A 13,855-nucleotide genomic window follows, 5' to 3' on the forward strand; every position below is an offset into this window, starting at 1 on the left:
TGGCAAGAGATGGGTCTGAAATACGGGAGACTCCTGGAAAAAAACAGGAATGTTGGCAGGTATGGGCTAATAATGCATAAATCATAAATAGATCACCATTACCTGATAAAGTCATTAACAGTTGTCACCTTAAATTGTCAACATCTCAAATCAGGTAAAACTCATATCAAACTATATTACTCTTGCTGCTCATTACTGCTCTGCTATCCTATTTTCAGACGAAGAAAAGATGTTTCGGAACACTCCGAATCACAAAGCGAAGTCTTCAAAAACGTCCTCACATCCCTCATCTCTCTCTTATATCACCCACAGGCTGATTCGGTTTAAGATTTTAGAGGCTTTTAACCGAGCCATTGACATGAATCAAGAGAGACACACTGTGACTAAACATGATATGAGGAGACCCGAAAAACTGCTCATCACTCCATGCCCTGAAAAAGTCCCTGCGACAGAGCCTCTTAACTTCTACAATTGTTTGGTGAAGTCGACTTCAAAGAGCCACTTCTTTGGCGCAGCTCGCGGTGTGTGTGTGTCAGTCTGTGTGTGTGTGTGTAGTAGTAGGGGCTGATGGGAAGGGATGGAAGATGCCGAGCCCTTTGATCTGTGTCAGCCGCCAAAACTACAAAAGAATCAAAAGCAATAGGGAGAGCAGCACTGAAGATTGCAACAAGGCCCGCTCGCAAATTCCCCCGTGGGACCCCAAGACAAGAGCACATTTGGAGAAATTCTGCAGGCTGTTTGAGAATTTTTCTCAGGCCTAGTGCTGAAGCAATTAGCATGGAAGCGCCTGCCTGAACAGACAGGAGCTGATGCTAATGTTGTTAGCGCAACACGATTAGCAGAGGTTGACCACTCATGGAAAATTACACGATTCATTAAATTGACCAGTCAGGATGTTCCAGTTATCAGTCTAAATATATGCCAATCCACATATAAAACAGTTTCAATTTCCCAGTTACACAATTAGTGAATTATTTTCACTTTGAACCATATGAATCAATTATAATCATAGTTAGTAAGGCAGTTTCTGTGTGATACAAAAATAGCAATTTGCAGTAGCATTTTACCACTGCTGAGAAGAGTACCCAGCAAGTATTTTTTGTTTATAAAATACGTCTAATAGATGTCTAAACATAGTTGTCTTGGCTAAAACAAGGCTAAATTTGGTTGTCAGTGAAAAGACGTCTAAGAATAGGCCAAAATTAGAATAGTCATCAAATAAACAGAAATGAATGACTACACATATAAAGTCTGTCTAGTCTGTCTTTTTGACGACTCGTCTAGTTTTGGGCTATTCTTAGATGTCTATTAGATATTCATGACACCCCGAGTGTACCCTTGTTTTAGCCAAGTTGTTTGCGTTTAGATGTGTATTAGACGCAAGGGCATAGGTTTGCTCTTGACATTGATGGGGACCTTTGAACCACATGTGAAATTTGACATGCTAGCCTACTCTGAGAGAGGAGAGGTCATATCATTTATACTTTTACATTTAGCAGTTTATTTAGCAGTTTATTGTGCAGTTATTTTTTAGATAATGAACCTAAACGAGCACATGTCACTCCGCTGCTAGTCCGTTTGCACTGGCTGCCAGTTGCTGCTCGCATCAAATTCAAAGCTCTGATGTTTGCCTACAAAGTGACTTCTGGCCTTGCTCCTTCTTATCTGCTCTCACTTCTGCAGATCTACGTGCCCTCCAGAAACTTGCGTTCTGTGAATGAACGTCGCCTCATGGTTCCATCCCAAAGAGGGAAGAAATCCCTTTCGCTCACGCTCACGCTCAATTTGCCCAGTTGGTGGAATGAACTCCCTAACTGCATCAGAACAGCAGAGTCACTCGCTACTTTCAAGAAACGACTAAAAACTCAACTATTTACTCTCCACTACACTTCCTAATCTGCAATTGCCTCTCGGAATATCACACTAACTGTACCAAAAAAAAATAAAAAATACTAATACTACTAATACTTCCCTTCTTAGACTTTACAGACCTGAAACTTGCCTATAGCACTTATTCATTGTTGCTCTTAGTTGTGTAAATTGCTTCCTTGTCCTCATTTGTAAGTCGCTTTGGATAAAAGCGTCTGCTAAATGACTAAATGTAAATGTAAATGTAGACCATATTATTCACAGACTATAATAGTCTGCTATAACATTAGATTGTGTGTCAAAGTGTGAAAAAACACTAGCATTAATGTACCCATTATTATGATGGACTTTTGAGTAGTAAATTTGAGTTTGTGACTTACACTTTAAGAAAAAAAAAGCTCCTCATGTCCACCTTTTATTTTGCTGTCACCATCCTCACATGTGCATCACTCACCTCACACACTTTCTTGCACAGAAAAATTCCCCTGCCCAGTTTTAGCAATGCTACATCACGTTACATGTTACAGTGAGTAAGTAGGTAAGTAAGTAAGCAAGCAAGTAAATACCTAATGTGTATTATTATATAGTGCATTTATTGTGCATGGCCATACACCCAAAGCACTTCACAATCATTAGGGGCGTCTCTCCAACACCAGTGTGCAGCATCTACTTGGATGAGAAGTGAATTCAATTATTGGTGGGGACATTTTGGTAGTCGGTGGATACTGGTAGGGACATGTCCCCTCTGTCCATGCTAAATCTACACCCTGATTAGAAGTCTATTAAATACAAAATTGTTTTCTGGGTAATTTTTGACTGGTAAAAAGCAACAGCATGTATAAAAGCACTTGATAACACTGCATTGAATGCATATCCCATCAGGATTTTACTGTATGATGCAGAAAAGTATTATTTTTTTAAGATTTCTGCCTTAGTAAGGGAAAATCATCCTGAGCTGCCAATCAGCCGTTCCATTTACTTTGCAATAAAAAACACTGCACATGTCTGTGCATTCTTCTGTGCATCCTTATTTTGCAATGCAGAAGTAAGCTATTTTCTGTGAATGTGCAAAACTAACAATTTATTAGCTGCTGCAAAGACAAAACAACAAATAACTGTAAACTATAAAATTATTTGTGCCAGAGAGTACATTATTACAACAGCACATTTACAGAACATTGCTTGAAATAATAGTTTGCAGTATAAAGCACAAAGCAGTTTTGTAAAGCTTAAAATGAATGGCACTGAAAGTATTGACACATTGAAGTTACAATGAAAAATACTAAACTCGTTTTTGCAAAACCAAATAAAGCAAACTGATAATGCAATCTGCACATAATTGATTTTCTACTACAAGTCATCTTGCTATGAAACCAGACAATGACTGACCATACACTTTGCTATTCACTTTACCCCAGCATTAGGCCATGAACACACTAATACATTTATATTTAAAAACACATAATTTTCTCCCCATTTTGGCCTTCCATCCACACCTTGTAAAAAAAAGTGTATTTTAAAAGGCATTTTCCAAACGCTGTTTTCAAGTTGCAGTGTAAACTGTGAAAATGGAGGCTTTCAAAAACAGTGGCATGTTTTTTTATCATTCATTTTTATCATATCATTATGCTAAAAAGCATACAGCTAACCAATTCAGCTAAAGTGGTGGAGGACATTGTACATAAGTGATTTTGGATGCTCACCATTTGGATGGCAATGTTAAAGATTAATGTCAGTTTATAGAAGCTCCAGACTGCTCTTCTTTAAAATACACAGAATGTTTCCTCATAGCTGTTGTTTTGGCACATCTCCAAGTGTATATATTCTTCTTGATCGCTTTTGCAACTTTCTGTGTAACTTACAGCAACAACTCCACTTCACTGTTTGTCCATTTATAACCTCTGTACTTGAAATATTGCTGAAATATTTCAAAGGGGAAATGATCCATGTCAACGCACCCTATGTCTTAATGTGTGCACAGTACAGAGACAAAAGCGTTTTCAGTCATTTTGGTGCGAATGACTAACTTTTTGCTGAAATTGATGGTGTGGACACTACATTTTTAGATAAAAACACTGTTTTTTAGTCTATCCAGATTAATGTAGACAGTCTCATAGTCCTACACAAGCATATATGGTGAGCAAGAACCACAAACAACATCAATAAGTATCTTTAGTTGCAGTCACATTTTATAGTGCCTGACAAATTTTCACAGACAGAAGGCAGTTTTAATAACAATACAACCCATTATGAGAGCAAATAATTGCCAAACTAAAAACACTGGTTCTCCTTAATGTTCACTCTCAGAAATAAAAGTACAAAAGCTGTCACTGTGGTGGTACCCCTTCAAAAAGAACATTTTTATATTATTTAGGTACTAATATGATCCTTTAACGCTTGTGCAGTTCAAATTTACATTAAAATAAACATGCCCTGAATTTAACTGCAGTAAAAAATGCATCAGATACATTTTTTGCACAAATCTCTGAATCAACCTTAGTCCAGATCAAAACTACAAAACTAAACTTCTTTTTTTCCTAATTGACTGTTCATGGCTGTTTTTGCCCTATTAACTTCCATTATAACCACATTCTTTGATTGCAAAGCCATCTGCAATGTGCATAAATACACAGTCTTTGTTTTTGTTTACTCCATGTAGTTCTAAGAGTAGAGATGCATGGTTTGATTTTCTCAGACACATCAAGGTAAGTGTGCAAAGGTCACTCTCAGACACACATTTTAACTTGCTGCTATACTCAATATAACTCCATATAAAATTTAAAAACTAAACTTTTTTGCACAGGCCTATCTACAAGGTTAATGGTGCCAACTGATGATCAACAATAAAATTACAAATTTTACCTCTTGCCAACAGGGAAAACAACCAACAATCAAAAATGCATGATTATATGATGTCATGCTTTTGCGATCAAAAAATGTGTTTATAACGGTGCAAAAACAGCAACCAACACTAAATTAGGTAGAAAAAATAAAAATCTTATGCTTCACAAAAACTAACAAAAAAGTAGTCATTTTGCCCAGAGTGTATCTTTGAAATTGAAAAAAAATTAAGAATTTTCTCAAAATAAGTGTTAAAATAAGATTTATCACCAAAAACAACGTTTGTCACCATTCTGCTAGCTGAAACAAAAAAAGTTAAGACCAAAATAACATTCAAAACCACCCCAGAGTGGATGAAAACATCCCCAGCAACACATAAGAGTTACCATATGATACCACTATGGATCCTCTTGGTTCTAATGCATGCTCTTTTAAGTATAAAAGTGTACCTTTTAAAAGGGTACCACCCCAGTGACAGGTTTCATACATTTCTGAGAGTGTGTTAAGAATTAATGTGTTCTTGACTCTAAGCATTTCAGCTTTCCGCCCAAGGGGATGCTAAAGGTTTAACTTATGACAAAAATGTACCCAAAAATGGTTTCACAAACAGAAATGTAGCAGAAACTCACCTTGAAAGAGGGCAGCATTCTGGATGATGAGCCCTTTGAGCTGAGCGCTGGTGGCCTGAAGGCTAGACTCCATATTCTGTTTGGCAATAAGCAGGTAACGCTCCTCCATTTTGCGAGAACAGCAAGTCAGGCCTTTTGGCTGGCACACCTGCAGATCTGAGCCTGTAGAATAACAGAGAGAAGATTTCTAACAGCCGTCACAATAAACAAGTAAACAGACCGCGGCATTTTATAAACTGAAGCTTGGCTTGTAAATCGAAAACAAAGAGAGCTGCAGAAAATGGTTTGTTTTATAGAGTACACATTGTTTACGTTACTTGTACAAATTTCAAAAAACGCCACAAAACAAATATCTGCAACTTAATCGAAACATGTTATTTAATTTCATTTCCACGCATTGCATTTCATCTTGTTGCCTTGTGCCAAAATGATTAGCAGAGAACAAACACTCATTAAAAGGAAAACAAGATAATCAGGAAGAACATCTCGGTAAAGACGGACCCCAGGAGATTCCTGCTATGCAAAATCTGTCCATTTAAAGTCTGAAACAGTGAAACTCCCTGTGTGGGTTGGATGAAAGAGACACGGATGAACAGAAATGCAGTCAACACATTGACAGGAACGTCTTGTTTAGTGAATGATGGGGTGACGGGTGATTTGTTGACATCCGTTATACTGGAATCAGGTTTTGAAGGTTATCTATCAGATAGGCATAATTGGATTTGCAGGAAGAGAGAGAAAAAAACTATTGAGAAAAATACGCTCTCTGGAAGAAGGTATTTCAGGGCTCAAATATGAATAATGATATAAAAAAATGTTCATGGCCTGTGGAAGTGGGGAAAGAGAGCAATGCTATCTGATCTCTGTTGAATCAAACATCAAGGATACAGAAAATAAAAATGACCATTGCCTCATTAAGTCCCCTGTGTGTGTGTGCTAAATCCAGTAAGGATTATTTTCATTCAATTATTTATGAGATCTTTTCAACATCAAATCTTTTCACGTTTAAAATTTTTCTTTGTAAAATGCAAATGAATACAATACCCAATTCTCCTTTTGCAGAACTTCTAACATTAATTGAGTGAATAACACATCGAGTCTTAACCAGAAGTGATGAAACACCGAGGCACATAATGATAAAATACCTTCTCCGTCTAAACCATGCTTTTGTCTTAACCAACCGGTTCAGACCAGATTGTATTTCTTAAAAAAAATAAATAAATACTTCAAACCAACTATCTCAGATACTGAATATGTGATTTATTCAGTGAACAAAAAAGCCTACTCACAACCTATAGTACATCATAATGCATAAGATAAAAACATTTTAAAATGTGCTGAGCTTTTAAAATGACATTTTCCTCAGAGTAGCATTACGTGATGATTCATTCATTCATTCATTCATTCATTCATTTTCTTGTCGGCTTATTCCCTTTATTAATCCGGGGTCACCACAGCGGAATGAACCGCCAACTTATACAGCAAGCTTTTTTACGCAGCGGATGACCTTCCAGCCGCAATCCATCTCTGGGAAACATCCACACACACATTCACACTTATACACTCATACACTACGGACAATTTAGCCTAACCAAATTCACCTGTACCACATGTCTTTGGACTGTGAGGGAAACCGGAGCACCCGGAGGAAACCCACGCAAAGGCAGAGAGAACATGCAAACTTCACACAGAAACACCAACCAAGGTTCGAACCAGCGACTCAGCGACCTTCTTGCTGTGAGGCGACAGCACTACCTACTGCGCCACTGCCTCGACCCATTACGTGATGATGGTCTGATGTTTTGTAAGATCAATAGACAATCATGCATATAGTTAGTGGTATTAGGAAAAAATAATAAAGACCAATCAGTGACTGTTTTACAGAGGGAGTGCATTTGGACTGGATGAATCAGTTACACTGAGAAAAACATTTAATTTAAACACTTAATTTAATTTTAATACTTTAGTGGTACGGAATCATTAGCCTACTACTTGTTTTACGTTAAACATGAGCCTTCTTAGTATCCCTCGATCTATTTATTATAAACAATTTACACTACCTGACAAAAGTCTTGCTGTTGTTCTCAGTTGTATAAGCAACAAACAACTTGACTTGGTTGACCATTTAGAAAAGTAAAAAAAAAGTAGATTTTTCAGATGAATCATCTGTTGAACTGCATCCCAATCAACACAAATACTGCAGAAGACCTATTGGAACCAGCATGGACCCAAGACTCTCACAAAAAAAATCAGTCAAGTTTTGTGAAGGAAAAATCATGGTTCGGGGTTAAATTCAGTATGGGGCGTGCGAGAGATCTGCAAAGTGGATGACAACATCAAAAGCCTGAGGTATCAAGACATTTGTGCTGCCCAATGCATTACAAACCGCAGGAGAGGGCAAATTCTTAAGCAGGATAGCACTCCTTATCATATTGTAGCTTCCACATAAACGTTCCTGAAAGCAAAGAAGGTCAAGGTGCTCCTGGATTGGCCAGCCCAGTCACCAGAAATGAACATTATTGAGAATGTCTGGGGTAAGATGAAGGAGGCATTGAAGATGAATCCAAAGAATCTTGATAAACTCTGGGAGACCTGTAAGAACACTTTCTTTGCCATTTGCCATTTGAGTCATTGCAGAGATGTATGGATGCAGTCCTCCAAGCTCATGGGAGTCATACACAATATTTTTTTTCCACTGCTCCATGGCTTTATATTCTATACTGTACATTATTTCTGTTAAGTGACAAGACTTTTGTCTAAGCAAAGTCAGACCTTACTGTCCTAAATAGAAAATTAAAAATCAAGACATGAACATATTGTGTTTTGGTAAAATAACCGTAAACCGTAAACTAAAGGCCTTTGCCTTTCATATAAGCCACCTCTAATGCCAAATGATCAACTAGAAATCAAATTATTATTTGTTGTTCCTAAAACTTATATAGATGAGAAGACTTTTGTTTGAAAAAAAAATTAAAAAATCTCAGAAAATTTCTCTTGCGCAACGTTGATTATATATGTTATGACTCAATAAGTGCAATTCAACTTTATAGCTCAAGAAAATACACAATAACGACATGATGCTTCAGTCATAATTATCACAGGCATAAATCAAAACATTAGAAGCAGTAAAACCTGAAATAGCACGAATCTCTTTACTGCAGAGATTTTAGTGAAGCAATCAAATATAAGTGCCACTGTCACTAGATGGTGGATCTAGTGAATAAGCTGTCAGCGATCAAACTATTGATTTTGAAGTCTGTGGAAATGACAGTTTCGAGAATATTATGGAGACTGTAAATATGAGCTAAACCCCGAAGAAGAGAGATCTGACGATGACAGTGACGGTAAAATCTTCTCCTCAAAAAGAACTCTTCCAAGTTTCAAAGCATAATGAAATGCTTTCATTTGTTCAGTTGTAATTGTTATTAGAGTATCAGAAGTGTTTCATGCTATTGCAGCAGTTTAACATACATCAGTATTAGATATGTAGGTCTGGGTTACTAAAGTCCTGAATATGTAACCATGATAAGTGAGTCATTCAAGCATTTAAAATGTAAATGTTAGAAGTATACAACAGAATTGCATCCATTAAGATTCTATGACTTCTGTGATATTTTATATAACTGCTTACTTGCGATAAATGTTAGTGAAAGTGGAGCAAATCCTTTTTCAGTTCCTGAAGGAAAGTATAGATGTGGACAATGTGCACATTGCAATATTACAACTAAATGTCAGTACCCATACTCATTCAGGTAAACAGATGATGATCAAAGGTATAATTTCTTGCAATACAAAATATGGTATTTATTTGATTAACTGTCCTTGTGGTTTAGTTTAGCACACATTGGTGTAAAAAGCAGTGCTTAAAAATGCGTAATGCTTAACATAGAAGTAACATACTTTTAAATGACCATTAAAATCCTATTGCTGTTCATTTTAATGAATTTAAACATAATCTGTCGACACCATGCTATTTAGGCATTGAACAAGTTAAATACCTAGAAGGGACAGTGATATAGATACAATTTTAATGCAGAGGGAAGCTTTTTTATTTACACATTAAATACTTTATCTCCGGGTTTGAATTTGGATTTTGACTTGAAATCTTTTTTGTACTTGTATGTGTATAAACAGTAAAACCAGAACTTTAAACGGTCAACTTCTAATGTCAAATGAAGAGTGGAGTTAACTAACTCTACTCATTTGAAAGAGTTTTGAACTCAGTTTAAAAGGTAATGAGTTAATTTTAATACGTCAATACTTCAACTTAAATGGTGTAAGTTCACAGTACACATATAGATTAGCTTAACTCAAATGGTTTGTCGCAATTGGTTTCCTCAAACAGTTTAAGTTGCCTTAACTTATTGGATTTTACAGTTCTCAGTTGGTTTGAGTTCTCCTCATTTATCGGGTTTTACTGTGCTTAAATTGCTTCATCTACTCAAATGGATTAAGTTTACAGTTGTTGTTAGGATTATATTTTTTTTGCTGTCATTTTCTGTCCTTTTCGGCTTGCTGTTTACTAACTTATTGGTTAATTGGGGTGATCCTTGTTTGCAGGTGTGATGTGTAGAGTTTGACTATATCTCGAGTTCTCTTGTATTTCCTGTGTGACCAGATGAAGGCCATGTGGGTTAAAACGTTATCCTATTGAATTTGTCTTTAGAGAGCTAAATTAGCCATTTGTGAAGTGTGCCGATTTTTTTGGCTTTTTCTAGTGTTTGACTTGATCAAGCACCTGTCTTCAAGAATTTTCTAGACGGGCTCACATTGATGTTTTTTCTTCTTTCTTATTTTAAACATGCAAAGATTCATCTTTCTCACAAAAAAAAAATAAACTAAATACTGCATCTGTCAATGGTTTAAATACAATTTTGTGTGATCAGTATAGCCATACTGAGAGAAACAATGATTCATATACCTCAGAACTTAAAAGGAAATAAAAAAGCAGACACAGCTGATAGAGCTCCACCCACATGTCCTTCTGATTGGCTGTGATTTTTTAAAATATTTTTAGTATCTCATAGCTGAGCTTTGTCGCAGCCAAATGTCTTGTCTCTGAAATATCATTTCATTAAGGGAACTATTAAGCAAAATCAGAACTAGAATCATTTAATTCCTAATGCTCCACCCACATGTTCTTCTGATTGGTCGTGAATTTCTGACTGATTTTGTAGTTTCTCATGGCTGTGTCGCAGCCAATTTTCTTGTCTCTAAAATCTTATTACACAGCGTCAGAGGGCTGTTTGGGCACTGTGGGATTCTGATGCATTCAGGTCAAACAGACCTCTTTGCATGTGAACGAATCTGAAAGGGGTCTAGAAAACAGCTGCTGTGAAAATCAGTGGGATTATTGCAAATGTTTTCCCTGGGGCCGTGGATCCACATTTGGAAATGTGGCCAATTATCTTGTGATTACACATGCAAGGAGAGAACTTACGCTCCACAGGGCTTTAAGCCCTTTCAAATTTTCATTTCCATTATTATTTTGAAAGAGCATCCCACATGCAACTTTGTTCTCAGTCACTTTGCCTCTCTGTCATCTCATGCATCTTAGAGCACCACTGTTAAAGCAGAGCCAAATGAACTGTGTGTGCTTGAGCGTGTGTGTGTCAGCTACCTGAGGGGGTGGAGGTGGCACTAGGTTGATTGATAGTGCTGTAAACAAACTTCAGAGGAGTCCCAATGCTCCAGTTCACACAGACAGAGAAGATGATGATGATGATGGGGTAGGAGAAAAGGAGGGCATAACACAATCTGGGCAGAGACGAAAGTGTCACTGCTCTGTTTAAAAGAAGCTTTTTGCAGCACTTTGGAATACTGTCATAACTATTGTGGAGCGTCAGACTAAAAGGGACGGGGTAAAAATAAAACAGGATAAACATTCACAGTCTGATGCTCTCAGATAGTGCACATCCTCATGGAGGAGACATATTCCCCAGTGAACAAGAGGTAGAGATGAAAAAGGCAGAAAGGAACAACTTAATGTACCTGCACTGTGTTCAGTCATTATTGGGGTTCAGATCAAAACTGAAAAGCTTTTGTCAAGGTTTGTTTGTTGGACAAAATGGCCGAGAGCATAATATCAGTGCTGTGATTGGTCAGATTGCCTGTCAGTCAAACTTAATGTGAAGGGTCAACTGTGAGCTTCTCTCACTTTAGTATTTGCAAGTACTTTATTTTCTACATTTTGAAGGGCAAAACAGTATTGTTTGCATGAAATAAAAAACAGCCCTGGCTAGCATTTTATCAGTCAGTGAAAATATAATAGATATCAACAATAGTCCCAAAATAAGACTGGTGATACAGATAGACATCTAACAGATTTTAATGACAGGCCAAATTTAGCCTTGTTTTAGCCAAGACATCTATGTTTGGATGTCTATTAGATGTCATTTAAAGTCACCATGAAATGGAAGGTAAGATCCTGAGAAACTGAGCCTGGTTTCTCTCAAGGTTTTTTCTTCCTTATCGTCAATTGGTGAAGTTTGTTCAGCACCACTGTCGCCACTGGCTTGGTTGGTTTAGGACTTGTGGAGCTGCGCATCAAACATATTTTCTCTTCAGTTTTTAAACTTTCAGCAATGAAAATTAAACCACACTGAACTGAACTAAACTGAACTTCAACACTGAAAACTGAACTGATACAGTTTATATTTACTACAACTTCTAAGCTGTAGTTAAGCTGTTTTGAGACAATCTACATTGTAAAAGCACAATATGAATTAAGATGAACTGAAATCTTTTTTCACATCACATGACATACATCCAATTGAAACAGTCCTAAAATAAGAAAATTTCTAGGGTGCATGATTTCGTCTGTAGCCTGATTTCACGCGGCCACCATTTAATGTGGTGGTATGCAGAGTCCTTGATGGTGTAATGCTCTGTATCTGGCTGTATATCTTACCAGTGAAGAGAATATGACAGGTCCGTTCTAAATTCATTCATTTTCTTGTCGGCTTAGTCCCTTTATTAATCCGGGGTCACCACAGCGGAATGAACCGCCAACTCATCCAGCAAGTTTTTATGCAGCACATGCCCTTCCAGCCGCAACCCATCTCTGGGAAACATACACACACATTCACACACACACTCATACACTACGGACAATTTAGCCTACCCAATTCACCTGTACCGCATGTCTTTTGGACTGTGAGGGAAACCGGAGCACCCAGAGGAAACCCACGCGAACGCAGGGAGAACATGCAAACTCCACACAGAAACGCAAACTGAGCCGAGGCTCCAACCAATGACCCAGCAAGCTTTTTGCAGTGAGCCGACAGCACTACTTACTGCGCCACTGCTCCGCCCCCGTTCTAAATGGATAGTGAAAATAAAAAATGTAAATCAGACCTCATTTTCAGATAAGTTAAGGGAAAATGGCACTAGTTAGCTTAAGTTTTCTCTCCCAAACAAATGTTTTAGATGCCATTTATCAAACTTCTTAACATAAAGTTAATGAACTGATTCTTTCACGATACTGAATTTCGGTACTGAAATAAAGAAAAAAAAAGTCTTTCCTGCTAACATTTAAGCACTGTTGAGCACGTTCTTAAATACAGCTGTTCTGCCATAGTTTTTACCATTGCTCAACAGAAATGACTGTGATTGGCTGCATCCACATGGTGTTTACCAGGTGCCATGAACTGAAGCCTAGGAGGACACTTAAGCATATTACTCTTAAAGAGGTTGTGATTTTGCTTGATGCCGTATATACTTTTAATTGTTTAAATTAAACTTAACTGAATGATAAAGTGATGTTTACACCATATCTGCACTTAAAAACCACGACAACAGCTGGAGGTTTGCAGTCCACAGCATGTTGTTGCAATGTTTACAGTGCTGATCCCATAATTACAGGTTTCTTCCCACCGCAGCCTCACTTTTGTTTTAAAAATGGTGGCTATGTGAAATAAGATTATTGGGAACTGATTGGATCGATGAACAACGGTAATTGCTAACAAAATGGAGGAGACAAAAAATGGACAAAAAGAAGGACATACGTGAGCCCCACCATAATGGCATTTCATATGACTAGAAGGGTGGAAAAGTCATTTGGATAGGGCAGAGAAGCTCACAGTACTTGGTATAAGATTCATTCATTCATTTTCTTATCAGCTTAGTCCCTTTATTAATCTGGGGTCACCACAGCAGAAAGAACCGCCAACTTATCCAGCATATGTTTTACGCAGCGTATGCCCTTCCAGCTGTAACCAATCTTTGGGAAACATCCATACACACTCATTCACACACACACACACTATTGACTATTTAGCCTTCCCAGTTAACCTGTACGGCATGTCTTTGGACTGTGGGGGAAACCAGAGCGCCCGGAGGAAACCCACGCAAACGCGGGGAGAACATGCAAACTCCACACAGAAACACCAACTGACCCAGCCGAGGCTCGGACCAGCAACCTACTGCGCTAACGCGTCACCTGATAAAAGATTATGAGAGCAAATTTTTTTAACAAAATAATGAAGTGCACAGATACAGATCATTTATATCAAGCG

The 13,855-nt window shown here is 37.6% G+C and overlaps 1 protein-coding gene across 2 annotated transcripts in view; it reads right to left on the reverse strand.

Annotated features, from left to right (window-relative positions):
- gpc3 (glypican 3) overlaps positions 1–13,855 on the reverse strand; it is a 296,476-nt gene that overhangs the window by 265,334 nt on the left and 17,287 nt on the right. For both annotated transcript variants that reach the window (XR_015506644.1, NM_001305618.1), the window contains exon 2: positions 5,340–5,501. Coding sequence is in view for 1 of the 2 variants with exons in the window: in NM_001305618.1 (NP_001292547.1) it covers positions 5,340–5,501 (162 nt within the window). In the remaining variant the exon portion in view is untranslated. The remainder of the gene's footprint in view (positions 1–5,339; positions 5,502–13,855) is intronic.

Source organism: Danio rerio, chromosome 14, assembly GCF_052040795.2.
Source record: "Danio rerio strain M-AB ecotype USA chromosome 14, GRCz13ab, whole genome shotgun sequence".
Classification (NCBI taxonomy): Eukaryota; Metazoa; Chordata; class Actinopteri; order Cypriniformes; family Danionidae; genus Danio; species Danio rerio.